At 42.9% G+C, this 25,831-nt stretch overlaps 2 protein-coding genes across 17 annotated transcripts in view; both read right to left on the bottom strand.

Moving 5' to 3' along the window:
- The window catches only part of kif1b (kinesin family member 1B), a 58,652-nt gene extending 51,025 nt beyond the window's left edge, over positions 1 to 7,627 (bottom strand). For all 14 annotated transcript variants that reach the window (XM_086109141.1, XM_086109157.1, XM_086109201.1 and 11 more), the window contains exons 1-2: positions 7,340 to 7,627; positions 5,684 to 5,840 (exon numbers count right to left, since the gene is read on the bottom strand). In XM_086109141.1, the coding sequence (XP_085965267.1) occupies positions 5,684 to 5,789 (106 nt within the window). In that variant the 5' untranslated portion in view covers positions 5,790 to 5,840; positions 7,340 to 7,627. The remainder of the gene's footprint in view (positions 1 to 5,683; positions 5,841 to 7,339) is intronic.
- A 1,639-nt stretch (positions 7,628 to 9,266) lies between these two features.
- ube4b (ubiquitination factor E4B, UFD2 homolog (S. cerevisiae)) lies at positions 9,267 to 25,700 on the bottom strand. 3 transcript variants are annotated; one of them, XM_086109128.1, is made up of 29 exons: positions 25,381 to 25,700; positions 24,363 to 24,582; positions 24,081 to 24,216; positions 23,878 to 23,965; positions 23,069 to 23,213; positions 22,742 to 22,967; positions 22,117 to 22,566; positions 20,701 to 20,802; positions 19,654 to 19,795; positions 19,383 to 19,483; positions 18,875 to 18,989; positions 18,579 to 18,662; positions 18,254 to 18,310; positions 17,854 to 17,970; positions 17,567 to 17,665; positions 17,376 to 17,489; positions 16,823 to 17,021; positions 16,113 to 16,251; positions 15,924 to 16,023; positions 15,609 to 15,736; positions 15,406 to 15,504; positions 14,913 to 15,148; positions 14,631 to 14,757; positions 14,394 to 14,538; positions 13,687 to 13,821; positions 13,329 to 13,520; positions 12,383 to 12,557; positions 10,976 to 11,122; positions 9,267 to 10,291 (listed from the first exon to the last, which is right to left on the bottom strand). In XM_086109128.1, the coding sequence occupies exons 1-29, from the start codon at positions 25,402 to 25,404 to the stop codon at positions 10,227 to 10,229; spliced, it is 4,107 nt and encodes a 1,368-aa protein (XP_085965254.1). In that variant the 5' UTR covers positions 25,405 to 25,700; the 3' UTR covers positions 9,267 to 10,226. The 3 variants fall into 3 exon arrangements, with proteins under 3 accessions (XP_085965254.1, XP_085965235.1, XP_085965244.1); XM_086109109.1 differs by lacking the exons at positions 20,701 to 20,802; positions 22,117 to 22,566; XM_086109118.1 differs by lacking the exons at positions 20,701 to 20,802; positions 22,117 to 22,566 and having other exon boundaries at positions 24,372 to 24,582.
- Positions 25,701 to 25,831: the final 131 nt, after the last annotated feature.

Raw genomic sequence — 25,831 nt, 5'->3', positions numbered from 1 at the left:
CACTTTTCTGCATACACTTTGTTGTCTGAAGCAGTTATAGATGAAAGAGGAGAGGAACAAAGTGTCCTTTCACCAGTGGATCAGAGACGTCATGCTGAAAATGTGCACACGTCTGCTACAAGCTAAGTTTTGAAAGCAAACGCGAAGCTATAGCGTCCATTGACGAAAAAGAGATTGGCTCACATCTCCTGTTCCATGTAAATCCACTTCAATTCCAAGCCGCGACTCCCAGTTCCACATCCGCATCGGCGCTCCGCGCTAACGCTCCTTTCTTCTCATCGTCGGCTCCTCAAGCCTTACATCCATACAGCCGCAGACCGTTCAACAGCACCAATCTCTCCGCTGAACAAAGCGGGGCTGTGAAAAATGCTGCCCATTACAGGCGCAAGACACAAGCGCCCCGGGACTGTCCAGCAACGACAGTCAAATGGCGCCGACAGTGCTGGTATATCCATGCTGCCGAGAAGGCGCAACCACCAAGCACAGAGTTTCCCCCTTGATGAATGTGGTGGCCAAAAAATGCTGAAAAAAGTCCACATCAGGTCCACACGACGTAACAACAAACACAAAGTGACAAAACAAAACAAAAAACAACAAAAAAAGCAAGGCTCACAAGAGCACTTGCCGACGGCTGCCGACTCGGGCGCCATCTTGACTTCAAAGTTTAGTCATAAAAACAAATATGTATTGGCTGCTTTGCTTTATTAGCCACGGGTCTCCACGTTTGGGATCTTTGCAAAGAAATAGAGGTCACTCATGCTTTTTTTTTTTAACTTATTACCTTATACACCGATAAACCCCCCCCCAAACAATGCCGAGCACAGTTAATTACATTGTGACCTCCCATAAAAGTCATCTTCCGCCCTCTGTGCATTAAAACAGCAAACCACCCATCAGTGTCAAAAAGGAAAGCCCCTCTTTTGTTAGCACACTTTCTCAGCCTCCCTCGTTTTCACATGAGGCAAATTTGCAGACAAGCTTGTGCAGTCCTCTTCATCACGCAGCAGTGCTTGGTAAAAATAGATTTTTGTCAGGATCCACTGGCAAACTTCAGCAATAGTTGCTCTTGGAAAAATTCAAGTGAATGGTCACACATATAAATGCCGCGATGGAGTCGCGATGGGGGTTACGATGGAGTGTCGAGGTGCAGAAAATCATCATGATGGGATTTTATTTTTATTTTTTTGCGGCATTGGGTTCCTCATTTTTGGTTTTCAGTTTCGGCCACGAATTTTCATTTTGGTGCGCCTTTAATTTCGGTTTCTATTAAGCACAATGAAAACCATTCGTGTTAGTTCCAATCGAGACTTTACATTGTCCGTAGATATAAATTTGATTTCTTTTTCAACATGTACGCCCGCCTCCCGTCTAAAGTCAACTGCAGTGGCTCCAGCTCAACTGCGATTCTAAATAAGGACAAGTGGAATAGAAAATGAATGGATGGATGGTAGTGTTCAACTTCAACTTGGAGTGAAAAACATTCAGAATCAATCGATTTCTATCGAAGCTTAATCTACAGGTATTTTCCGTATCTAGCTCTTGAATTAAAATAAATGATTTCTTGAGAAGCAGTCAGCAGGACGCAATTATGCCAGTGCCTCGAGAGTCTTAGAACACACACAGCGTGCACTGATAACAGACACAGACATCTGCCAGCAGTGCCGCAACCCCCGCCCACCCCCTCATTAGGAGGTCAGTCTTAAATGTCAAGCCGCTCTCCGAGTGGCGCACGTGGGCACATGTGTGTTGGTCCAAGCCAATCCCAGCATGAGCCAATGAGGAATGTGACACCCCGGAGTGTCAGCATACACCGACAAGGGTCACGGGGATTACGGCGGTAGGGCGTGGCATTCCGAGGCAAGCCTGTGGATTTACTGCTTCTAATCGGGTCAATCGGGCCTGTCTGCGGAAGGTTCAGCAGATCCATGATATGCCATACTTGTACCGGCATCCAAAAGATGGGATCCTGACCGGGAAGTACCACATTCAGGTGAAATAAAAACAGCTTGATTTTATGTCAGCGCACGGCACTCATTGATGACCCTCATCGGAAATGTATCTGACAGGTGACATTTTAATCGTCGGTGACTTTCGCTTTGACAATTAGTTTCTGCTCATCTTGAGAGGTGGGGTCCCATTCCCTAACATGTACTTCAAAGACACAACATTGGGTGACACTGGTGTCTTTTCAAAAGCATTTGCAGTCCCATTCCAAACAAATCATGCGTGACGCCCCACCCCCAATACACACACGCACTCACGTATTTCACTACAATCAGCACTTCACTGATTGTATGATCTGTTGACCATTTTTGGTCATCCATAGATGCAAGGCAGCTCACCGGGAACATAACATGAGTTACGTAACAATCTAGAGGCCGACATGGAGAAAACATCAGACCCTTAACTCATTCACTCCCAAAGACGTTTTTAAACGTCTTTTCAGACTTGGTCTAGAATTGGCCGGTACTGAATGAGTTAATGAAGGCAGGCTCTGGATGCCATTTGAAACACGGGCAATATCAATAAGCGTATGGCATCATCCCTTTCTAATGATATTAGCCCTGCTTTGTAAGAGTATGTGTCTCCACTCAGAAGAGGCCTTCACTTGTTTGAAGCCTGCCTGCCTGCCGGCCTGCCTGCCTGCATGCAGAGGCCTTGGACACGTTCCCTGAACAGTGAATAATCAATTTGCTAGCACTCGATCCTTGACAACCCTGCATGCATGAAGAGCAGACAAGTGAGGCAGAGAGAGGGAGACGGCATATCCTGCCTTTGCCCCCGAGCTGTCTGTTTTTCAGTGTTCTTGACACAAACAGCCCCACAATACACTCTCGACACAGACAATGAGGGGAACGTCACAGTCTCGACGACACTAGGGCTGGGCAATATGGACAAAATGTCTAATCGCCATATTCTTATGATATCTCAATAACGATTTTATAACCATATTACGATGGGTTAACAGAAAACGAAAAAAAAATTTTTTAAGAAAACGCAAAATATCAATCCAAAAGAATGCGGAATGTGCCTTTTTTTTCAGTAGAAAAGCTGATAATCATCAACGTTAACAAAATCCGCAAAAGAAAAAAAATTATACATGTATTTAGCATTTCTACTTTGCTTCATTTTTTAACTTTTTCCTCTCTGGAATTGTTGGTTGTAAACGACATTAAGAGCCACCCATCCATCTTTTTTCTGTCCCACTTATCCTGTTTTTAGGGTCACAGGGAACTGAAGTCTCTCAAAGATGACTGCAGGTAGAAGTCGGAGGACACCCTGGACTGGTCGCCAGATATGTTGCAGAGTACATACGCAGTAGAAACAGACAAGCATTCCATGTCACATTCACAGCGTCACGGAGTGGGACGTGAGCCCACGCTGCCACAGGAGTCGGAATATTCACGGAGAGACTCTTTCATGCCATTAAAACCAATATTTCAAAAGTAACAATTGATTCATTGCTAATTTCCAGCAGGTCCATTGTGGAAATGCTGTCAAATGCACATCCACAGTTCCACTTAAGTTATGATGTCTCACTTACTGTATGGACGTGCTTGTTCACCGGCTGCCAAACCATTATTTGTCTTGTTGTTGACCATTAGCTCCAGTGACCTAAATTAATCATCTTGAAAAATGTGTGAACGTGTTAGTACCGTGTATACAGGCTTTGGACGAGATAATCCAAGTACATCAAATGTAATACGAATCTTGACAATATATATGAAAGTGTGTGTGTTAGTGTGTTTTACTAGGTAGGTTGAGCTTTTCAGCATTCTAATAAGATAGCATTCTTGGCATACCATCTGCAATGAGGCTCCAATGAAGTGAAAGCGTGGCTGCCTGCCAGCACCCCTTTTTACTGTGCAATCTGCCCGTGTGCAGGACGATAAAAAAAAAGGACGATGTAAAGGCTATCCAAGCCACCAAAACGCTACAAATTCCACTGCAGTTCTGCAATGGACCACACGCAAGCACCTCACTCAAAAAGGATATGGGCATGATTAAAAAAAAACAAAAAAAAACAAAGAACAAGGAGAACCGACACGCTGAATTTCACACAGAGCTTTCTTTGGCGGAGGGATAAAGCAAGTCAGCCATAACTGTTTTGAGAAACTGGCATAGATTTATGGAGGCTTAGTCTAATGAGTCTGATCTGACAGAGAACAAATTCACAGTTGGGAGAATAGTTTGGTGTTACCGGGTCAATGGATGTTCATGCGAAATAGACTTCAGATCATGTCTCAGATGGAAGAGGAAGTAGCACTGAAATGGAAGCTGGCGGCATCCAGCTCCTGATGACTCACAGTCACAAAAATCTACACACGTTCGATCACAAGACCATGAAAGACATTCTTGTCCATTTATCGTTGCCTGTGCTTTTATTTTAATTGCTTTGCCAAATCTTTCAAGTGATATATATATAGAGAGATATAAAGAATGCCCTTAACGTACTGCAACGTATATGTCAACTACATTTACCGTTCTTTTTAAAGAGGATGCCACATTCGCAAGATTAATCCTTCTCTTGCAGTAATTTCTCAAAGCATCAGAAACAATAACGTGCCCATAAACAGTGTTTTCATCTCATTTTTAACTCCTTTACAAATGATCAACAATATAGTTAGTGCTTACCTCGTTGATGTTACCTAAGTTACAATGTATTGTGCTTGTGTGACGGGTTAAAAAAAAAAAGGGGGACACGTGAGGCGCATCCGTGAGGCAACTTTGATGACAACCAAAATTTGCCTTTAGAGTTAGTGTTTTAATATCTTAATAATACTAGGAGGCAGTAAATCATGTTTACAACCTAAAACAAAAATATTTACAATGGTAGCAGTGTGTTTCTATTTTCATCAGTTAAAATAGGAACATGTGCTTTTTAAATGTAACACATCAGACCATACCCGAATAGATTATGCTCAACCTCATCGGTTTCATTGTATTGTGCGTGTTGAAAAAATATCCCCTTGAGTGGAACCCATTAACACTTGGCTTAACTTGAATTTGTTGTGAAATTTACAAGCGAATAAAAGTGTTCAGCTGGTAAACTTGTTAAGTCCTGGACATATGCACAGTGTTTAATCATTCAGCTCTACAACCCCTGTAAAAAGCGATATGATACAAGAAGCCACATCAAACCATAAAAAATATGCCACTCACATAGCCATTGAAAAAAAAAAACACCATAGAAAATGTAGGGAGGAAGCCTTGGTGAATCAAGGGGTACAGTCCGGCTGCGCTGCAGCTCCTGCCTGTCCTGCTACAAACCAACTCAGCATTTCCCACACAAAAACTCCTCAGGCATGCAGGCCCCTTTGGAGGCGGAGGAGGAATGTCACCCTCTGAGCCTTTTTATTTCTCTTCAGCCCTGTTTGTCCCCAACTGTTTTTATTCACTGATAAAAGGCCCAAATGATGGCAACATAGGAGTGTAAGGACTCAGAAAGTACAGCTGCTAGGTTATATGCAGCCGCCAAGGGCATTGGATCCGGCCCGCCGTGCCATTCTACCAACCAACAAATGCTCATAATATATCAAAATTAATGCTGTTGTATCATGTTTTTCGATGAAGGGAAATTTATAGTGTGAGTGCGCACCTCTGTTTGTGCGTGTGAGCCTGTGTAAAAGCTCACTGAGCATACATGAACATGGCCCAGGCGTGCATATGGTGGGAGACTTACTCGTAGTGTTGCCTTGCATTTGAATGATACATTTCGAATCCTTGCTCGTCTCCCTGGAGTTGAAGGGTCGAACTCGAACAGCGACTTTTACCGACGCCCCGGACATGTTGGCGGTGCGGGACAATCTCCAAGTAAAATGCGTTGTGTGGCCTCCCTCCTACAGGATGAAGAAAATGTTCTCGTTAAATACTGAATGCATGACAGGAGTACAACTGTTGACAAAAATGGCTCGGCACGTGTTTGCCCGTGTGTGCCTTGATGAAATCCACCAAAATCGCACTACACCACTTGTGTCACAACTTAGACCTGCTTTTAGCTGATCTAAATTATAGTCTACTATCAAAGTGCTCGGCGCGCCAGGTGCGTATAGTAAAAAATGCTGGAATATCCAGCGTGGCGCAAGGCTGTGTGCCAAATTCCCAAGCACGGTTAACTAGACTTGCCTCTGCACAAAAATAACAATGTGCCTGTCTACAAAAAGAGTCATTTGCAAGCATTCACTCATGTTTTTGTGCTTTTTCTAGAACACTTAGAGATGAGAGGAAATTAGAAATTGGTGACAAGGAATTAGCTTGAAGTCTCAACTGACCTGTGTTGTGAGAGGTAGTTAAAGAGAGACTTCAAGGTACATCCGGGGCATTTTTTTTCAAATAGTCTGTGAGCTGCAAGTATTTATTATGGGTAAGCTTGAGTTGATATTAAAGGGCTTGGGATCATAGGAGAGGGGGGCTATTTCGGATCAAACTATTAATATACATAATTGTAAACATTTTTGAAAGGTAAATTACTTGCAATTTTTTTGTTAACCCCAGCGAATGGCGGGGGGGGCTTCACAAGTGTTGCATGAGCTTCAACCAAAAGCCAATTACCAATACCAAGCATAAGCCATCAGAAGAAAACTTCGTAAAGGGACGGCGTTATGCATCCACTCGAAACAAATCTTTACTTTCCATAAGCTTGCAAGTCAGCCATACTTGTTAAAGCATACGCCCATGAAATTCTATCCAGCCCGTTGGCTTGGCGCTCCGGAAGGACGGTGGACCAGGCCTGCATCTCGAACCTTTTAGAACTGTCTGAGGGCAAAGTGTTTGTACCTTTTTTTCCATTAAAAAAAACGATGTGAGCACTGAGCGAAACCCCCCGCTGCTGTATGCTGTTGAATAGTGCGACAGGATGCAGCCGGGTGCTTTTTTTAGCAGCACAGCACGGACGCATTGTCCCCGATGAACCGTACGTGAGCGGCTAAAGTGAATGGCATTGAATGGAAATGACAGGACATCACTTATTTGTTATCGCATTCGTCTTTCTTTCTTGTCGGCACTATTAATCAGCGCATCGTTCACGTCTGTGGATTTAACATATGTGACACGACTCCAATCCGGCGTCGGAAATATTTAGAAAGTCAACGTATTTGTCAGCAAATAAAATACAAAGTAAAATATACAAGGCATTTAGGTTTTAATATTGAGGTTGGGAAAGGGACTGTGTAACGGTCCGGAGACACCACCACACACCCGCCCGTCTGGGACAAGCTATAGCTGGCTAATGCTCACTGGCCAAACCACGAACAAATGCCTGGTATTACTGAGTAATAACCACATCGTTTAGGGGTGACATTGGGGGATTTAAATTAGGAACTTGACTGTATTTACTCACCTTCGAAGACTGTCACTCCAGCAGCGCCGACAGCATAGGGCAGCGGCAAGTACTAACGATTAAGCTAGCGGACGTCAAACGTGTTGTTTTTCTATCAGAATGCGCAAGCGGGCAAACTGTCGTAAAGTCCACTCTGGCGAAAAAAGCCCATTCTAGTGGTGTCTTCCGCTGATTGGAGCTCGAATCGAGGCCAAGGACAACTTGTAGATCGTTTTTTCCCCCTTAAAGATGAAAAGACGGGCGTCAATCTGCAGCCAGGCGGAGAGAATTGATAAACTGTCTTGATTCACCGAGATTACGTCAACTCGCTCGCGAAGCGCGATGAGTGACAACCCGTTTGTCCAGTGAGGGAATAGATTCAGGTGACATATGACGAAATAAACCAATGGGCATCTTCGATCGCGGAAGGGGCGTGTGTGTGACGTTCCACTGCAGGATTTGTTGATACCACAGCTCCCCGCACGGCCGGCTTCGCGATACCCACAGCCACCGCAAAGATTTCCGTCGGCTGAGCAACATTTCGGTTTAAGTTTAACCATCCTTTTAGTTATTCAGATAATTGATGGATGGACGGAACACGTATTTGAGGCGATTTGACATAACACAAAAGAAAAAGACACAATCAACAAAGATACCAACGACGTGCTAAAGAACACAACACACCAGGGTAAGGGCCGGTGTCGGACGGTAAAAGTAATCCATTTTAAAATGAACAAATAAAAACGGAGTTAATATACAAATAAAAGGGGGAAGGAAAATAACATCAGACAATATACCTGCAAAACCTACTCTTCCTTGACGCCAGTGATGATGAATGCTGATATGCATGAATTCCTATCGTCACCCTTTTTTGTTTCGGCGCAGTAATGTTTCCAAATTTGAGTACAGTTGTGAGTTCATTCCACTCTCTCACTGGTTTGATTAAAAAGATGATTCTCTTGGTGTTGTCTCTCTTTTGGGTCCTTCACACTGCATTTTGGATGTTGACCTGGTTAATCCAATAAGATTTACTAATTTTGAAGATAGGATACGTTTATGTGGTGTATGGAGTATCAAAACTTTGGATTCTACTACAGCACAGGTGTCAAACACAAGGCCGGGGACCAGATCTGGCACGCCACATCATTTGATGTGGCCCATAAAAGCAAATCAAACATGTCAACTTCCATGACATGCTTGGTAAAAACTGGAACAAAATTTCATATGTAATAAATAATAGTATTGCAAACATTTTCTTGTTGAGTTTATGTCTTAATTATCAATTTGCACTTGCAATTCTGGTCAAAATTAAGTTGGTTTTATGAAAATGAACGTTTTGTCTTTATCCTATCATAAATCTTTATGGGTCAGTTTTTATTTATTGCACCACAGATGTCACAATTGTTTATCATTTTTAAATAAAATCATTTGTGGGGTCGGTATACTCTAATATTAGTTGAGATGACATGGATAATTACTCATTTTATCTCTGTAGCAAATTTAATTTGTGAATTTAACCAGTTTTTGTAGCCGAAAACAAGTGGTATGTTGTAAAAGGTCTATAGAGCACAAAATAAAATAAAATGAATGAAAATGAAAACGTATATACTAAGTTAGCCATGACATGAAAAACAGTATTGGATTATAACGAGTGGTTTGAAGTATTTTCAGGCTGAATTAAATCACGGGTCAAATTTGACCCACAAGCACTAAAGATGTGGGCAGCTTTCTAACATATAAGGTTCAACAATAGTTGGATCCACCATTATTCTCGACTTTATACCGTAGTTTCACAGTCATAACGGCCCTCCAAGGGAAACGGTAACAATGATGTGGGCCGTGACAAAAAATGAGTTTGACACCCCTAGTACTACAGTAAATCATATTATCACATTTGGTTTTTGCCACAGTCATGGATGAGGGCGTAAAGCAATCACACAGTTTGAAATGATGTGCATTTTCATTTATTTTCAGTTCAAAATCCTAGCTTCCAAAACAGTTGTGTGTAGTTAAGAGATCAGTTGCTGTACAGTTAAGGTCAGCAAGGTCACGTTAGGTACAGCGCGAGAAGGACTATCTCTACACGTGATGTCAAGGTATCCCGATGTTGCTGGAGCTCATGCTACATTCCGTCATGTATAGAGCAAATTGCCGGTTTTTGAGTTTGTTTGTTTGTTTTCTGTAAGGGTTTATGGGTTCTAGAATAGCAGCCATGCGCCCAAAAAAAGCCAATTCAGTCTTTCAAAGTCAGCAGGGGAAATGTGACTGAGGGTGGGGCCGGGGGGAGAGAGAGAAAAAAATTACATATAGTTTGATGGTACATCAATGCTTATAACATCTGACTGCACTAAAAAGGAAACAAACATTTTTAGATTGTTTAAGCTACATCCTTAATTCTGCCTAATACAAGCACAGGTGGTGCATCTGATCAGCTCTGGGACTCCAGCACGTTAGACCAATTCAAGTTAGTCATTCCCTCCCTTCTTCCAAAAATGCTGCACAGCCCGTCACCCTAAAAGCATCACAAGTCTTTAATAACGCCCACATATACATTGTTACAAAACACACAAGGACCATAAAGGAAATATTCAATGAAGTCACTGTATGCAGCTTTCTGGGAAACCTATGTGTGATGAAGACTGTTTTGTGCAGCCTTAGAAACAATATGTATATATCTGGATATACATATACAGTATACACAATTTTCAACGCCAAAAAAAAAGTACTTTTTAACTTTATTTTGACGTGTTTTAAGAATCATTCTAATGTCCTGGGTAGGGCAAAGAGAGCACAAATAAAATCATAATGTTGGTTATTGTTGGTATGAGTGTCACTGAATTCAGGTGATTTGGGCCAGATGCCTTCGTTATGGAGAGCCGGCGGGCAAGGCATTGTTGACATCAAGTCTTTAGACAGGTCGTCCTCCCTGTTTCTCTCTCATCCAGGTGTGGATCTTCTCCTTCAGTTCAGGAACTGTGAAATCAAACACATCATGTTCCGATCCGACTTCTCAATCTACAGTTTTCTCAATCACAGTATTAAGTACTGTGATTTACGTGCTTAATCCGTTCTGAGAACAAGCTCGCAACTATTTACAGAGGTCTTCACTGAATATCAAATCAAATTTCCCCATCGAAATCAAATGAAAATGCTATTAATCTGTTCCAGCCCCCCCCCCCCAAAAAAAGACCAGCACTTTTTAATGTTTTTTATAAAGAAAAGCTAGCACTATTTTTTTAACAATAAAAGGGAATGTAAAGAAAGAAATTGGTTTTATAAAGGATAATCGTCGTACATTAGGACAAGCTGAAAGTCAAATCAATGAGAATATGATTATATGTGTGTGCTTTCAAGGGCCGCGGTTGAATGAGCACTGTCAGGAAATCTGCCAGTTAATTTGCATGTGAGTGTCTGGGTATGACTTTTGGCCTACTGTAACTCCTTGCAATTGTTTTCATTTTGTATTTGTGTGTTTGACTGTTTGGTGCAGTCATTAAACAGCTCAAACTGCATCAGCAAATGTAGCTCTTTTTTGGCATTTAAGTGAATAAAAAGGAGAAAAAAACCCCCTCAAAAGTAAGAGCATCAGTAAGTCAAAATAACTCCGTCTCATCAAAGTCTTCCAGCTTTAAGTGTAATGAAAAGAAACTTAGTTACTTGACTCCAGCATGCTCTCTGTAAGAGGCTGCCTGTTGAATGGATCAGTGGGCGAGTTGAGCAAGTGGCGAAGGATGATGGATCGGTCCATGATGTTCCCCGAGGGCAGCATCACAGGGTCTGTCATCAGCGTGTCCATCAAAGGATCTGCCAAAACAGGAGCAAGAAAACGTTAATAGTGACTAAAATGAGGGATAAGGGGGGGGGGGGGGGGCGCTTTGCACCCATCAAATACCAGCAAATAATAGATTGAACAAATAATCCTTAACAGCAACTAACCTATTGCCTCACACTTGGTATGTCAAAAGTGGGACTTCAGTTTCTGTTTAAAAAAAAAAAAACTGTGTGGGAGATTTTAGCTGCACGGAAACCCGAGCAGACTGTGCTTCGTGTGACACGGTCCCGTTGACCAAGGCAGTCTTATTGGGAAATCAAAGCAGGTATGCAGGCCACGTTCTTATTCTAGATTATAATAAGTCGGTGGTAATAGGATAGCCTTCGTCCAAATGGTCTATATGACTTTTATGGGGTGGCAAATCCCCTGCTATTCAACAGTTACGGTCAAGTACAGTCAAGGCTTTTAGTTGATTACGAGGCCCTGGTATATCTTATCATGTAGGAACAGCACCTATACTTAGAAAACATTTCACACTAGCTAGAAATGGTTTCGAATGCCAGTTGTTATTTAGGAGGCAACAAGAATTTCATATTTATGACACAATTGCAAAGCAAACGGTCCAACGTGGATTGCAGTTGATATTTTTGGGGCTAATAGATGTATACTACGATCACTGCGGTAACCGTCTTTGCATATGAATTCACCCTTTTAAAAATTACCCTTGAATTTGAATCAGGCGGCACAGCAGAATATCGTATTGGTTTTGTCTGTGTACACCGGCTTCCTTCATCACACCAAAGTCCAAGTTTAAGACTTTAACTGGTCCCATAGGTGTGAATCTGAATGTAAATGTTGGGTGTCTATATTTGCCCTGCATCCAGGCCAAAATCAGCTGGTCTCCAACTCCCCTTGTCCCCTATTGAGAACAAGTGCTACAGAAAATGAATGGATAAATAGATTTGAACATGCAGTCTGGTTTTTTTTTTTATGACAATAGTACTTTTTATTTTAAACAGCCCATTAATCAGACTTCAACTTTAGTTTGACAGCTGTTCTAGTTAAAGATCGGTGAATGAGGTCATTTAGTCAGAGCAGTGTTTTGATCCTGCGAGTGAGGATTTGACCTTTGAACACAAAAGTCATGGTATACAACATAAGAAATAAGATTTAAATAAGTACAGAGGTTGTAATAACATTTAATCGTGTTGCATGGGGTGGGGGTGGGGGATGTGAAACCAAAACCGACAGACTCAGATTCAAAAGCACGTGTGAGCAGCTCACACACAGACCTTTGAACTCATCAGGTGCGTCACTGTAGTCCATTTCCGACTGGGAGTTCTTGGCCACTATTTCCTCCACCTTCTCAGATAGCAGCTTGAATTTTTCAATGGCGATTGAAGACTTGATACCAGCCTTCCTCATTTTTGAGATGACTTCCTCGAAGAGCTCTCGGCTGTATGACCGCTACGCACACGCGCAAACACACACACACACGGGAGCAAAACAACAGAATGTTATATGAAGCGTGTCGTTGGGAGAATGTATTGTACACAATACTGTAACTCTCAAAATTTTCTTCCCTAGTCTGTCATTCTCATTATATTATTCCCACAAAGTGAACGGAAATCAAAATTAAAAACAAGGGCTTGGTGTTAAATGGTGTACCGGACATTACAGTCCAAATTAAAAATAAATTTCCAGCTTCCTGTAATTCAGGCTTCATGATTCAGCAGTAGTGATGTGGCCTCCTTTCAAGGAAGGAATTATATTTACGATGCAGTACAAGTCTCAAACTCAACTCCTGCAGGTCAAATCAAACCCAGGACATGATTTTGTGCACCAAAAACGGTTTCTGTTCGTTTTGTATCTAAAATATGAGTTTGTTTTGCATTTCATTACCTAAACCATTTTGAACCGAACCTTAAAACCAAGGTACACACTGAAACGTGATTTATTTCATCCTGTTACGCCCCTATCCATTGTACATTCTTTACCATTATATCTGGCTCTGAGGGCAACCATAAGCATGATGCGCCCGGTGGTGGAAAAAAGTTTGATATCCCCGCTATATCGGAACAGAAATATATTCTCTCGTCTTACAGACATAACGGAACATGATTTTCTACAATCACTGGCAGCCTGACTACCATGACTGCAATTCATCATATGTTCCCCCTTTGCATTTTATCATTCAACCATTCAAGATTTAACTGAAAGCACTTAAGTGTCTCCAACCTGGTCATCTGCTATTGCCTTAGCAAAGCGAGCACAGTCTAGCTGCAGGTAGATGTCAGTCAGCTGGTCTAAGAGCTTCTTGGGTTCAAAGCCATACTTCTCAGGATTCTCCACCTTCAGGTCACGACATTTGGGCCCACAGAGCTGCTGCAGGTTAAAGTTCAGCATGGCAGCTAAACGGGGGCCAAGTTCCTGCAAGAAGATAACGCCCCTGTCAGGAATAGCTTGTCCGATTCTGTGCATGTGTCCATTTTCGGCAGATTGGGGTGCCTTTGTATGAAGTGAAAAATGGACGACATTGTTTCCCTTCCGGCAAAGTAGAATAATAAAAATATATTGTGGCGTGGGAGATACTCACAGGCCTGAGGAAAGGTTTCTGGACCTGCTTGGTGAGGATGTGAAACATGTCCACAGTCTCTGTGGCCAAGGCCAGATAAGAGCGAGACACTCGTTCATCCTGAGTCAGCTGGGACTGGCGGCTCTGCTGCTGGTCCTGAATAAGACCGAGTACATACATACACGCACGCACAATGAAGTTAAAGTGGTAATCAGGCTTGCTTCATTTATGGTTTAGATTTTCGAACTACTTAAAGAAATGAACGGTATTCACAATGCAATGGATGATATATTTAAATGTGAAATATATTTAAAGAGCAAGTCCTGTTGTTTGGATTTTATATTCAGGTTTGATTAAAAAAATAAAAATAAAAGACAAACAATTGATCAGCATTTTGATGATGGCAAGTTAAAGGGCCCTCGATAGAAAATGGTTAATAGAAGAAAGCTCAACACTAAAAGGGTCGATGGGCATGAATAAAACGGAGACAATAATGGTGTGTGTGTGTGTACATATATATATATATATATATATATATATATATTGAAAGGAAAAAAATGAAATCGCATATATTTTCAATGTTTGAATTCAATATGAACAGCCTGGGAAAAAAAATCATCATACAAAACAGGCAAACTGTCTTGGAAAATCTGTCATCAGAAAGTTCAAAATATGTTGGTGAAACCCTAACCTCCTTGGCTAAAATAAATATGAAGCCAAGTACAAACCCGGGGCAGCTGATCCCACTGATCCTTATTCTTCATCTCCTCTTGAATCTCATGAATACGCTTCAGCGACTCAAGGCTCTCATCTAACAGGAAGGTGGTGTCATTGATCAACATGTTGATGTAGCGGACAAACTGTTTGCCGCAGCTAAAAGAAGAGGAGCATGACAACATGCAAATTGGGTTAATATGCGTCACTCTATTACAAAATCACAAATTGTGTCTTCCAATCAATCTCACTTGAACTCCTCAATGAATGTGCCGTGGTGGGCGATGTTTTGCCACAGACTCTTAAAGATGGTGCTGATGTGGTACCTTATGGTGAACTTGTCATAGAATTCACTGGTGGCGCCAGTACGCTCAACATCTAACCACATTAAGACAATGAAAGAGGAGTCAGCGGCTACTGTATACAAACTACACCCACACAAATACTGACATAGGGAGATTGAAACCCAAAGTGTCGTTTAAAAATAGCCCAAATTTCACTGTTAAGGCATCTTAGCAACCAGGGGCACTCACCAGTGTAGAACTTCATAAGAGCGGGCACCAGCTGGTTAATGGACAACGGGTGGTTCTCCATCATTTCGGAAAAGCGCTGAGTGCGAGGCTGCACGGCAGGGTTGGTGACAAACAGAACTTCCACCAACTTAGCAATTAGGTATGGATTCCTGATGTAGTTCTGACTGCAGATGAACACCACCAAAAAGGTAACTATGTCTTGAACACAAGGCTCATATAAAACTTGGGGCGAATATCTGCAAGAAAGGCAAGAAGAGGAAAATGAGTCTTGTGTGCAAAAGCGCGCCACTGTATTTAATTGTTAGTACAGTGCCACATCTATCTAGATTATAGGATGATATTTCCAAACAAACAAAGTTCAATGGGTATCTCCAAAGGAGCATTAAGTTGAGTTTGTGTCAAAATTGACGAATAAAATTGCAAAAACATGGTTATGGATGTACCTGTAGTTACGTAACAGATTTATTGATAAAGGACTGAACTGTGAACTTACTGCACAACAAAAAGCAAAAATTCGGCGACATCTTCAATGTAGAACTCCGGGAGCGCAGCAAAGGTTTTGGGAATCTCAGGATTCAACGGCAAGGTGACGCTGTGAGGAAAGGACAGAAATGAACTCGTGCCGTCAACTGAATCACTTCAATTTCAGCTTGAGTGAGAGCGTGACGCCGCATCAATTCCAGCCGTGTGACTCACTTTGGGTAAGCGGGGTCCACCATACGGAGCAGGAGCTGAATGACTGTGCTGTAGAACTGCAGACATCTGCGCAGCAAGTTCTCATCCAGAAGACCCACGTCAGCGCAAGCTTTGGCTCGAACCAGTTTCTGGGAGGGCACAAGTGAAATGCTAAAAAGATTCATTTTGGACTAAATGTACAAGATAATGTCGTGTTTCAGCATTTGAGGAGTGAGAGGAATTCTTCGCTATTCAGGTACGAAGCACTGTGCTGCCAAGTGCGGACATAATACTGTCAAAGAATACAGGAGAGACTGTGCATGTAAAAATAGAAACCTTGAGTTGGGTTTTGCAGCGCTTGAGCATTTCTCTGTGGCGACTGGCCAGAGGAGAGTCCTTCCATTGGGCTTCACTATTTTTCAGCTCTTCGACTGTCCTAATAAGGTAGAACAAATAAAAATAGCGTGAAAAGAACAGAACACCGACACGATTATAGTTACACGGCATGCATTCGCATTTGTTTACCTGTTGAGTTCACGAATTGCCCGCAACCTGCGGATGTAGCGCCTGCAGCCAGGCAGGATTGACAAATGGTGGGTATGTAGGGTCAAGAAGAAGCACTCTGTGGGGAACTTTGGCTCGGAGAATTTGGTGGTATCTTCATCTGGATATATAGATAGCAAACGCCCATACACAGATGCTTAAATTAATCTCACAGTGGGGATTTACTGTAAAATAGTCTGGGCGACATGCAACAAAGAATGGAAAAATCCCAATGCAACAAATGCAGTTAATGGATCATTTCCTGTACGTATATTAATTCATTCATTTTCCGATCCGCTTTCTCCTCACAAGCCCATCCCAGCTGACTTCGGGAAGTAGGCGGGGTTCACCCTGAACTATTTGCCAGCCAATCGCAGGGCACACAGAGACAAACAACCATACACGCTCACACTCACACCTAGGGACAATTTAGAGTGTTCAATCAGCCTGCCGTGCATGTTTTTGGAATGTGGGAGGAAACCGGAGTACCCGGAGAAAATCCACGCAGGCCCGGGGAGAACATGCAAACTCCACACAGGAAGGCTGGAGCTGGAATCGAACCCGGTACCTCTGCACTGTGAGGTCGACGCACTAACCACTGGGTCACCGGGCCGCCCCATACGTATACAGTATTTATTTGATTTTATTTGACATTATTTTCGTCTAATCCTACCAAGCAAAGGACAACTCACGTAGCTCAGACAGCCAGCTCTTGAGCTCCTCCATCGTGGCCTTCAGGCGTGTCTCCTCCGGGCTGACGACAAGGCGACAACGGGGGTGGAAAATGTAGAAAGGATCCACCGTCTCCAACTTGATTTTCATGCTGAGTTGCTGCAGCACTGACAGGAAGTTGAGCATGAAACCGTCTGTCGACACCAGCTTGTCATCGGTCTGAGAGGGAGGAGGACAAACAAATTCCTATTAAATTCCCAATCTGTCTGAGGTCTTCTTTTAACATTGTTTCTAGGACTGCGGTTGTAGTTTGCAGCGGGTAACCTAAATATACAAGACATCAGAGTGAGGTGTTTTTTTTTTTACGCTACACACATTTATGACCACAATACGAACATATTGAAATAACTTACTGTTTCAAATCAATCAATCGATCATGAATTATTATCTTTAAAAAAGCCTGAAAACGTGACACAAACTTAATATTGGATGTCATAGATTGTGCAAGTGTACATAACGAGGTGAGTGCAATATCAAATGGTAAAAATGTGGAGGAGTACCAATAACTCCTACCTGCATCTGAGATTTCTTCACATTGTAGTTGACCAAAGCTGCCATGTAATTGAGGGCTAAATCTCGCGTCTCTCCATTTAGTAGGATGTTGTGAAGAACTTTAAACAGGTCACCCTGAAAATAATTTATTCATAACAGGGACATTCAACACGTCATCTGGGGGATGACAGCAATTTGAGGCAGAAGCTCACCCTTGCCGACTCCAGATAGTGCTGCAGGGATTGGCTGACAACTCTCGTGTTCTCCATGGTGATAGCTGGGCCAGAGAAATACTTGTCTCCTACTTTGATCTGAAGGAAATGGAAAGCATCAAGACGTTAGATAGCTGTAAACATGCATGTTGTTCTGGTTTTCATTGTTGTGTGGTTTTAGTCATTTGTGTGAATGTGTCGCGGGCACTCGTATACGATTTGCATTGCTGTAGCGCAATAAGAGTTGGAAATGACAACGGATATAAATGGATGAGCAGAGTACTTACGTCATCCTCAGAAAACACAGAGAGGCTGAAGAAAGCGCCAAGGTAGGACAGCCGCTGAATCTCTCTGCCACATCCTTGGCTCAAAGGTTTGGGACACCACAGAGGAAGTGACGTTACCTGTGGAAAGAATTCATTTTTGGGGCATATTTTTTGAAGGATTATAAAGACAAAATAAGAAGTGTGAAAAGAAGACTCCATTGAAGGATGATGTTGTTTGAAGGACTGATTTGGAGAACAAGTAGGAACAGGAGGGAAGGGGGCCAGAAGACATTAAGAGCCTGATCCTTCCGCTCGTGTCTCAAGGAAATATTTGAGGGGAACCCAGTGACCTTACAAATACATGAATAGAATGGTGTGAGCAACAAGGACATAACGCTCGCCGACTGAGCTGAGCACTCACCAAACTGCACACAGGGTGAGTCTTTCCAAACTTGATTTCACAAAGCTCAGCTAAAGCCTGCAAAAACAGGAGAAACATAATGGAAACAAACACACGTATGACTTACGGTAACTTGACTTGTTTCCATGACTACAAGGTTCAAAACAATGATTTTCCATGCAACAGTAACATGAATTTCAGGTCAAATAAAGAAAAAGCAGCCAAGGGGATCTTTTTTTTTGTCAAGCTGCCAGTGCCACATTGCCCTCCATCTCAGTTGCTTGGATGTGGTCATCATGCTAATTTGGACCTTTAGCCAGACTATAGTAAGACACCAACTACGTACCATAAGGGGGAATTTAAAGTTGTCGCTGTCAAAGGAGCATTCTTTCACCGCGAGACCCAGCCCATGGAGGATGGGAATGAAGATCTGAGAAAGATGGGAGTAAACCTGTCATGACTGTTAACTTCCACAATTTAACTCGTGGACAGCGGCGGATCTGATAATCATGTCAACATTTCACTGAAATATAAGCCAAAGAGAACATGGTCATCATGTAATGAGCTATCTGAATTTGTGCGTTCCCGCTACATACTGGAAAATAGAGTTATGGAGTGCGAACTGGCAAATGTGTGTCCCACCTGTCTGAATACTTCTTCTTCCTGGTGGGTAATGCGCACCAATTCCTGGATGAAGCCAAACGGGAGGTTCCGGCACAGCATATAAGGTACCAGTAGAGAATGCTGGAGAGGGCTCCTGCATGTACCAACCACATAGACAAACCAAGCATTGTTGTACAAATACTGGAGTCATGTATCTGAGAGAAGGGGGAAGAGGAGTCACGATGGAGACAGCGGAAGAGCAGCGGGGGACAAATTGGCCCTTCATTTTCAGAGATATGTTGAAGAACATTACAATTTTGCGGTATGATGTGTATGTATCCCCATGCTAAGGGTTCTAAATCAAGGCAATGAATTAAGGAATGATTGAGTTTCGCTAGTTCAACACATCCTTAAATTTGACAAATGGGCCAAATTCAAAAGACCGACCCTGAAGGAACTGTTGGTACTAAACAGGAATAGGGCAGTATTAGTTGATGAAACTAAAATACTGTGGCACAAAGACATAAAACGGTAAGGAAAAATTTACCTGGGCTGGGTCAGACAGCCTTGCAGGACCAGGGCAATGTGAGAGATACACTGAGAGCGAATGTTGCTAAGAAGCTGGCTGACATTTGGTTGGCTACACATCTGAGGGAAAGTAAAGAGAGAAGAGGTAAAATCGTAAGTGTCAAAATGAATGCCTTCAGATTTACATAAACTGACTGGCTTTCTTGAATATTGAAAGGAAAGGGGAAAAAAAAAAAGAACCCAGCACAGGTTTTAAAAGGCCGTACTTGTAATTTGTCTTCTCTAAATACCTTGGGAGCCTTTCTCTCCTCCATGCCAACACTGTCAAAGCGTTCAATGAGGTAGTTCAGCATCTCGGTCTCCTTGCATGCTTCAATGGTGAAGCGGTCGCCGGCCAAATCACAAGACACTGACCCTCCACATGCACCGCGACTAAACAAACACAAACAGAAGGAATGAAGCACGCAACAATGACATGAAGGATAACCAGACTGCTCGACATGTGCAGTTAGCTTCCAACAAGCGTCAGCTCTCAATCACAGCTCCTGAAAGAAACACACTTGAGGCTTTAGTGACTGCACCACAGCATGTGGCTCATGTAAAGGAAACACCATTGCAGACAAAACAGCTGTTATTATTCAGTTGGTGGGAGGATTGTCATTGCTAATGCATAGGCCATTAGTGGTCAGCTGCAACAGCACAACCGGTGTACGTGAGTGTCTTCAAAGCACAGAAGAGACCCTCAGAAAGTAGAAACGCTAGCTTTAAATATTTAAGGAACGCAGGCGCAGCGATACATCCGATTAAAACATGGCACAAGATGTTAAATCATGTTTGGCTCGGTTGTCCTGAATAATGACTTCCTGATTTGCCCTCATAGCAGCACCAGCCAAATGTTCAGGATCACTTTGCATCATCAACCAGAGTCGTCAACACCTTTGACATGCATACACATGAGGAGACATTTTGTGACAATAGCTGCTTGCATTAAGATGAAAATCTAAAACAACAGACGGGAACTGTGGGGCAAACGTGCTAAGCGCTTTTCCCACCATACTACATCGGGAGAATTCATCCGTGAAAGTGTAAAAACTTATCAGAAACAAGATTTTACTTAAAAAATATATATAGATCATACAACCAACCTCAAAAGGTAAAACCGTGTATAAACACATAAAGCACTCTGAAAGAGATCCGAGCCTGCCTTTGTTAATTTCTCACCACTCCGCCACAGTGTATTTGTGCTCTGTTAGTGGCAAGGCCCGCCGGTGCATGCAGCACGCCTCTGCTGAGCAAGCAGGCACACGCAAACACACGCACACCGTGCAGCGATGTACCTGGACCCAAACTGAACCCGCGCAAAATCCTCCTCCTCCTCAGACTCTTCATCGCTGCTGTCCTGAGACATGTCAGAGAGGGCAAACAGGAGGGACAAGGGACTAACATGACACAAGACAAGGACAGGAGTGAGGTCAAGGTTGGAAGAGAAAGGCGATCGAAGAGCAAGTGAGGGGAAGGAGATGATGAAAACTGAAGACTACATTTGGAAGGGTAGAACATAAGATGGGGTGGGGGGGCACTACTGCAGCAAAGTACGCAGTTGGTTGCATGTCTGCTTGAGGGCTAATTGTTTTTAATGAATGCACATTTGGTTGTAGTGTTGATGCATTGCTGGAACATTCATTCCTCATACAGCAATGGTAGTTCAGAGCTGCAAGGAAGGAGATTTTTTTTTTTTGGGCATGCTTGAGAAATCGACATCATTGTTGACTATATTAAGCACGTCTGGCAAATCTCAAGAGTTATTTGCAAAGCAATTAGTTTCTTTTTTTTTTTTGGTCACCAATACTGTAGACAAGCAACGGATGTTTAAAAGCAGCATTTGTTGTCAAAACCATAATACTTTCAATATAAAAAGTTACCAATATAAAGTAGGGATGGATGTACAACCTAGATTCCCTTCACCGGCTATTTTATTGTTTTATTTTAAATAACACAAATCCAAACAATCTCTCCCTCTGAATGTTTTACACTTTAAGCAGCAAAATGTATGCTTTACCAGAGTTCTGCGTGGATGCAGACCTTCGCTATAATGACGTGATATCATGTTATCCTTCTTGAGACGCCAAACTTTTGCAAAGGCTTGCCTGACTTTCTTCAAGGCACGATAAGTAACAAGTAATTCCATCACAACAAACGTGTAAACCAATTGACGACAATGCCCATCCATTCTTTGGGTATCCTATCTTGACTTGGCTCGGGGTTCAACTCCAATGTGAAGTAACGATCAAATTCAATCTGTTAAAACAGGGGTGTCAAACTAATTTTTGTCGCGGGCCAGGTTTTAGTTAGAGTTTCCCTTGGAGGGCCGTAATGACTGAAACCATATGAAGAAGTCAACAATAACGGTTTGTTCACCTATTGTTTAAGTTATTGTAATGAGGGGTTTGGAAACAAGAAAATGCTTACAGTACCACTCGTATTTCTTACAAATGAGAATTTGAGATTTTGGTTGCGATTTTAGCAAGCATCATGAAAGTTGACATCGTTGATTTGCTTTCGCGGGCCACATAAAATGATGTGGCGGGCCAGATCTGGCCCCCGGGCCTTGAGTTTGATACCTGTGTTAAAAGTTCATCTGTGTTTGGGTCCATTTCCAGCTAAAAATTTGGTGAGTCAGAGAGGATTAATATTTTAGTTGGCTGGCGTGCGTGTGCAACACACACAGACATGCAAATGGAATGGTAAGATACCTAGAAGGTGGGATCCGTGATGCAAAGGCGGCCTGTCGGGCATTTGTTCTGGGAGATGGCGTAACCATAGGGGGCGAACTTAAAGAAAGGGACGAGGTGGTAGATGTTGGCAGGGGAACTGGTGTATTGGGGGGCACAGTGGGGCCCGTTGGGCTAGGAGAAGGTGCAAAAAAGCTAAAAGCTCTTTGTCCTGGGCTAGATGAGGACAGGGCTCCCCAGGGAGATGAGACGGAGTAGGGCCGGTAACGCTGGGAGATGGGCATGGGGGCAGATGGAGGGTTGACGGACTGTCTGAGGGGAGCAGCGGGGGTAGGTGGGCTGGGTGGAACAACAAACTGTGGCGTAGATGGTGTAGAAGGTACAGAGGGAGTGGCGGGGGTGGGGACATTTGGTGAGGTCCTCTTGGCTGCATCCACACTCATTGGGTAAGGGCTACCACACCCATATAGGCTGTGGACAATATTGATCACATGATGATTGCCATGACAATGTCGAAAAATAATCACAATAGACCTGGAACATTTGAGCAATTCCAAGTCCTTCACAAACATTTGGGGAAAAGAACAGCTGTGATGTGATTAAGGGTTTTGAACAGTGCAAGAAAAAAATCTGCGTCATCACTTGCCTTGAAAGAGAGCTGGCTCCAAAGGATCCTCCACTGGGGCCCATGGGGCTACCATCTTGGCTGGAGGGTTGTACCAATGTCAGGTGGCGGTCCGGAGATTTGGCTGCTGCAATGGGCTGCGAGGTGGCGGTCAAGCTGGCGAAGGGGTTGTGGACAGGCGACTGCGTTGAGATCATGAGGACTTCCATTAGGATCTGGCCAATCAGGTCTTTGAAATCAGAGTACACTGCAGGAGACAGAATGAGAAAATAAGCTTTTCAGAGGTCCAATCTGAGCAGCTTTTTTTTTCTTTTTTTTTTTAGATAAACACAGCATGACTTGACATACCATCTCTTGGGTTACGCTGGAATTCAGCGGCCAGTGAAGGGAGGAAGATGACATCTCGATGCTGCTCTGTCCATGAAACGCGCAGGATCTTACAAACGAGCTGCAGAGCCTGGTCTTCTGTGACATCGGAGTTTGCAGATGTTTCCTATAGGTGCCCGGGTTCAATCAGACAGAAATGTCAAGATCTGACAGTGGACATTTTAAGCTCTTGCAGGGGCCAAGGTTGAGGAACGGATGTTATGGACAGGGCTTACCATTAGCACACTCCCAACAGATTTATTAGAAAACCTTACTTTCAAGATCTATATTTTCCACGGCTCAGGATGCGCGAGAGGCAGGGAACACCCTGGTCTGGTCGCCAGCCAATCACAGCGCTGATATAGACGACTAACCATTAAAAGTCACATTCAGACTGCCAGACAATTTTCAGTTTTCACTTAACCTAAGAAACATGTTTTTGGAATGTGGGAAGGAGCCAGAGCACCCACAGAAAATCCAAGCAAAGTACAGGGTGAACAAAGTTGCAAAATCCACACAGGTAAGTCTCAATCTCAGTACTGTTAGTGCAGATGTGCTAAAACCAAATTAATTTATTGTTTCAAAAAGGTGTACGCACCCGAGATTAAAATATGTATTAAAAACTTCACACATTCACAAGGGCCCTGCCACAATTGAGTGCGAGTCTGAAAATTGTTCTTATGTTTACCAAGAAAAGCTCACGTTTCAGTTATGTTAAGCACAGAATGTTCCTGCGCTTATAAGCGAGCACTGATGTAAAGTCAAATCCCTTGTAAGAAAAAGTTAATTACTTTTTCTGTCAAGTTCCTCTTCTCCCTGCGGTCGCCATCTTCCACCTCCATGTTCTCTATCCCAGAGTCGACATCCACTTGGGACATGCTAGAACCAAACACAGGCACAGCTTCATTGAGTCTTTTGTAATATGTAAATATCTTAAGCTAGCTTGTCCATTGACAGCCATCTTTCAGTGCAAACATCTGTGAAATATGATTACCTCTTTTCACAAGATGCGGTGTCAATGTCCATGCTCTGTGAACGGGACAAACTCTGGGACTGAGTCTCAAGGCTGTTGCAGGGGGAGCTGGAAAGGGAGCTCACACCTTCACTACTTTGACTGCCATAAGCCACACCTTGCAAAAAGCAAAACACGCGTGAGCACACTGAAGGCACAAGGAGGAAATATTTCAGACAAGATACGACAAACCGTTAAAATCCAGACGTCCTATACATGAGAGGAGACAAAAACTCAAGTATTCTCAGTCAAGTTTTTCCTTACCAGTCGTACCAATGGGGGATGTGGCGGGGGTACCGCTGTGCGCATTGAGCCCTAATGATTGTGAGGCAGCTGGTGGCAGGGGCTGAGATGTTACACCTGAGGGTCCAGGGAGGGGTCCCGGTGGAGTTTCTCTCTGTGGGGATGTCAACGGGGTGCTGAGAGGGGTGTTAGGCTGTGACGTTTGTCCCCCTGCCAGCCGTGCCAATCTCCTTCGCCGAATCTTGCATGAAAAGTTAAAAAACACAAAACAGATCAACACAAATACACTCATTGATATTAGCGCTGTTCGCAGTTGATGCCCATTTAAAATCATGCTTGAATAGGTTACAGTATTGTTGAAATACATTATTACACCACCATGACAATAGTGCATATATTTATTATTAGTCTCCCAACAGTAAATAGCTCGGGTATGCCACTGTGAACGATCTGTGAACGATCGCTTTTTTTGGGGGGGTAATAGCACTCTGGAATTGATTTGATATCAAAATTGAGTCGCATTGCAATGAACATGATACTGTATACTGTGTGTTCATCTCAAAGAAAAAGTCACTGACTCGGATGGTTATTCGGTTAGCAAAACAAAGCTAGCAATTTCAGCAATTCTAAAATCAGGCGCGAGAACAAAAACAAATACAAAATATGATTTGCATGGCAAACATGAGGCAATCGCCACTTATCAAAACTATTATGTTCATTTTTATTGAAATCCTCTTAATCGAGGACTTGGTTTTGTATGATCTCAGCATTGGGTTAGCTGCTTCATTTCCGACCATATCGTGCTCAAGTAAGCAACTGTAACACACACCAATGACAGACGCTGATTTTCCACGTCTCGTGTGGTATTGCCAAGCTGTGGTTTTGTGGCCGGTGTTTTTCTCCTAGGTAGAGTGGCACGAAGCTAGCCGCTAACCCTATTCGAGGAAACTGAGTCATGTGTAAATCTATTATCTGGAAACGATAGAGTGATGCAAGATAAGCCATACAAGAGCTCGTGTCGTTGATGCGTTTTACTTACCTCATCTGCGCTCAATTCCTCCATCGCAGCTAAAAGTTTAACCAGCTATCTCAATTTCAACTATTGCACTATGTGCCAGCCAGAACCTGCTAGCTAGCTTCAATCTGAACTAGATATGCATAGTCTAACTCGTTCAACTAATGTGTGTCAGTCTTGATTGTCTCGAAGATAAAAACGATGACACTACTGCGCGAGAACTGGCGGCATAGAATGAACCCAAAAGGTCCCTCGTTGGCTAGGCTTTTCTTTCAAGTCAATAGGGAAACAAAAAGAAAAGTAGCTAGCTATTACACGTCAAAAGACAACAGCGGCCATTTTGGTTCTACTTGCTGTCACGTGACTCTCACATCACAGTGGGCGGAGCAACATACGAAGCGTTGGCACGCTCGGTTTACAGATATAAAATGGCACAGGTGAGTCATTTGGAGATGAGGTAACAAAAATTACAATA

This window comes from Hippocampus guttulatus, chromosome 1 (assembly GCF_054856545.1).
Source record: "Hippocampus guttulatus isolate MCC_2025c chromosome 1, RoL_Hgut_1.0, whole genome shotgun sequence".
NCBI classification, from domain to species: domain Eukaryota; kingdom Metazoa; phylum Chordata; class Actinopteri; order Syngnathiformes; family Syngnathidae; genus Hippocampus; species Hippocampus guttulatus.
Note: the sequence above shows the minus strand (reverse complement) of the source record. Positions and strands in the feature narration are given on the sequence as shown.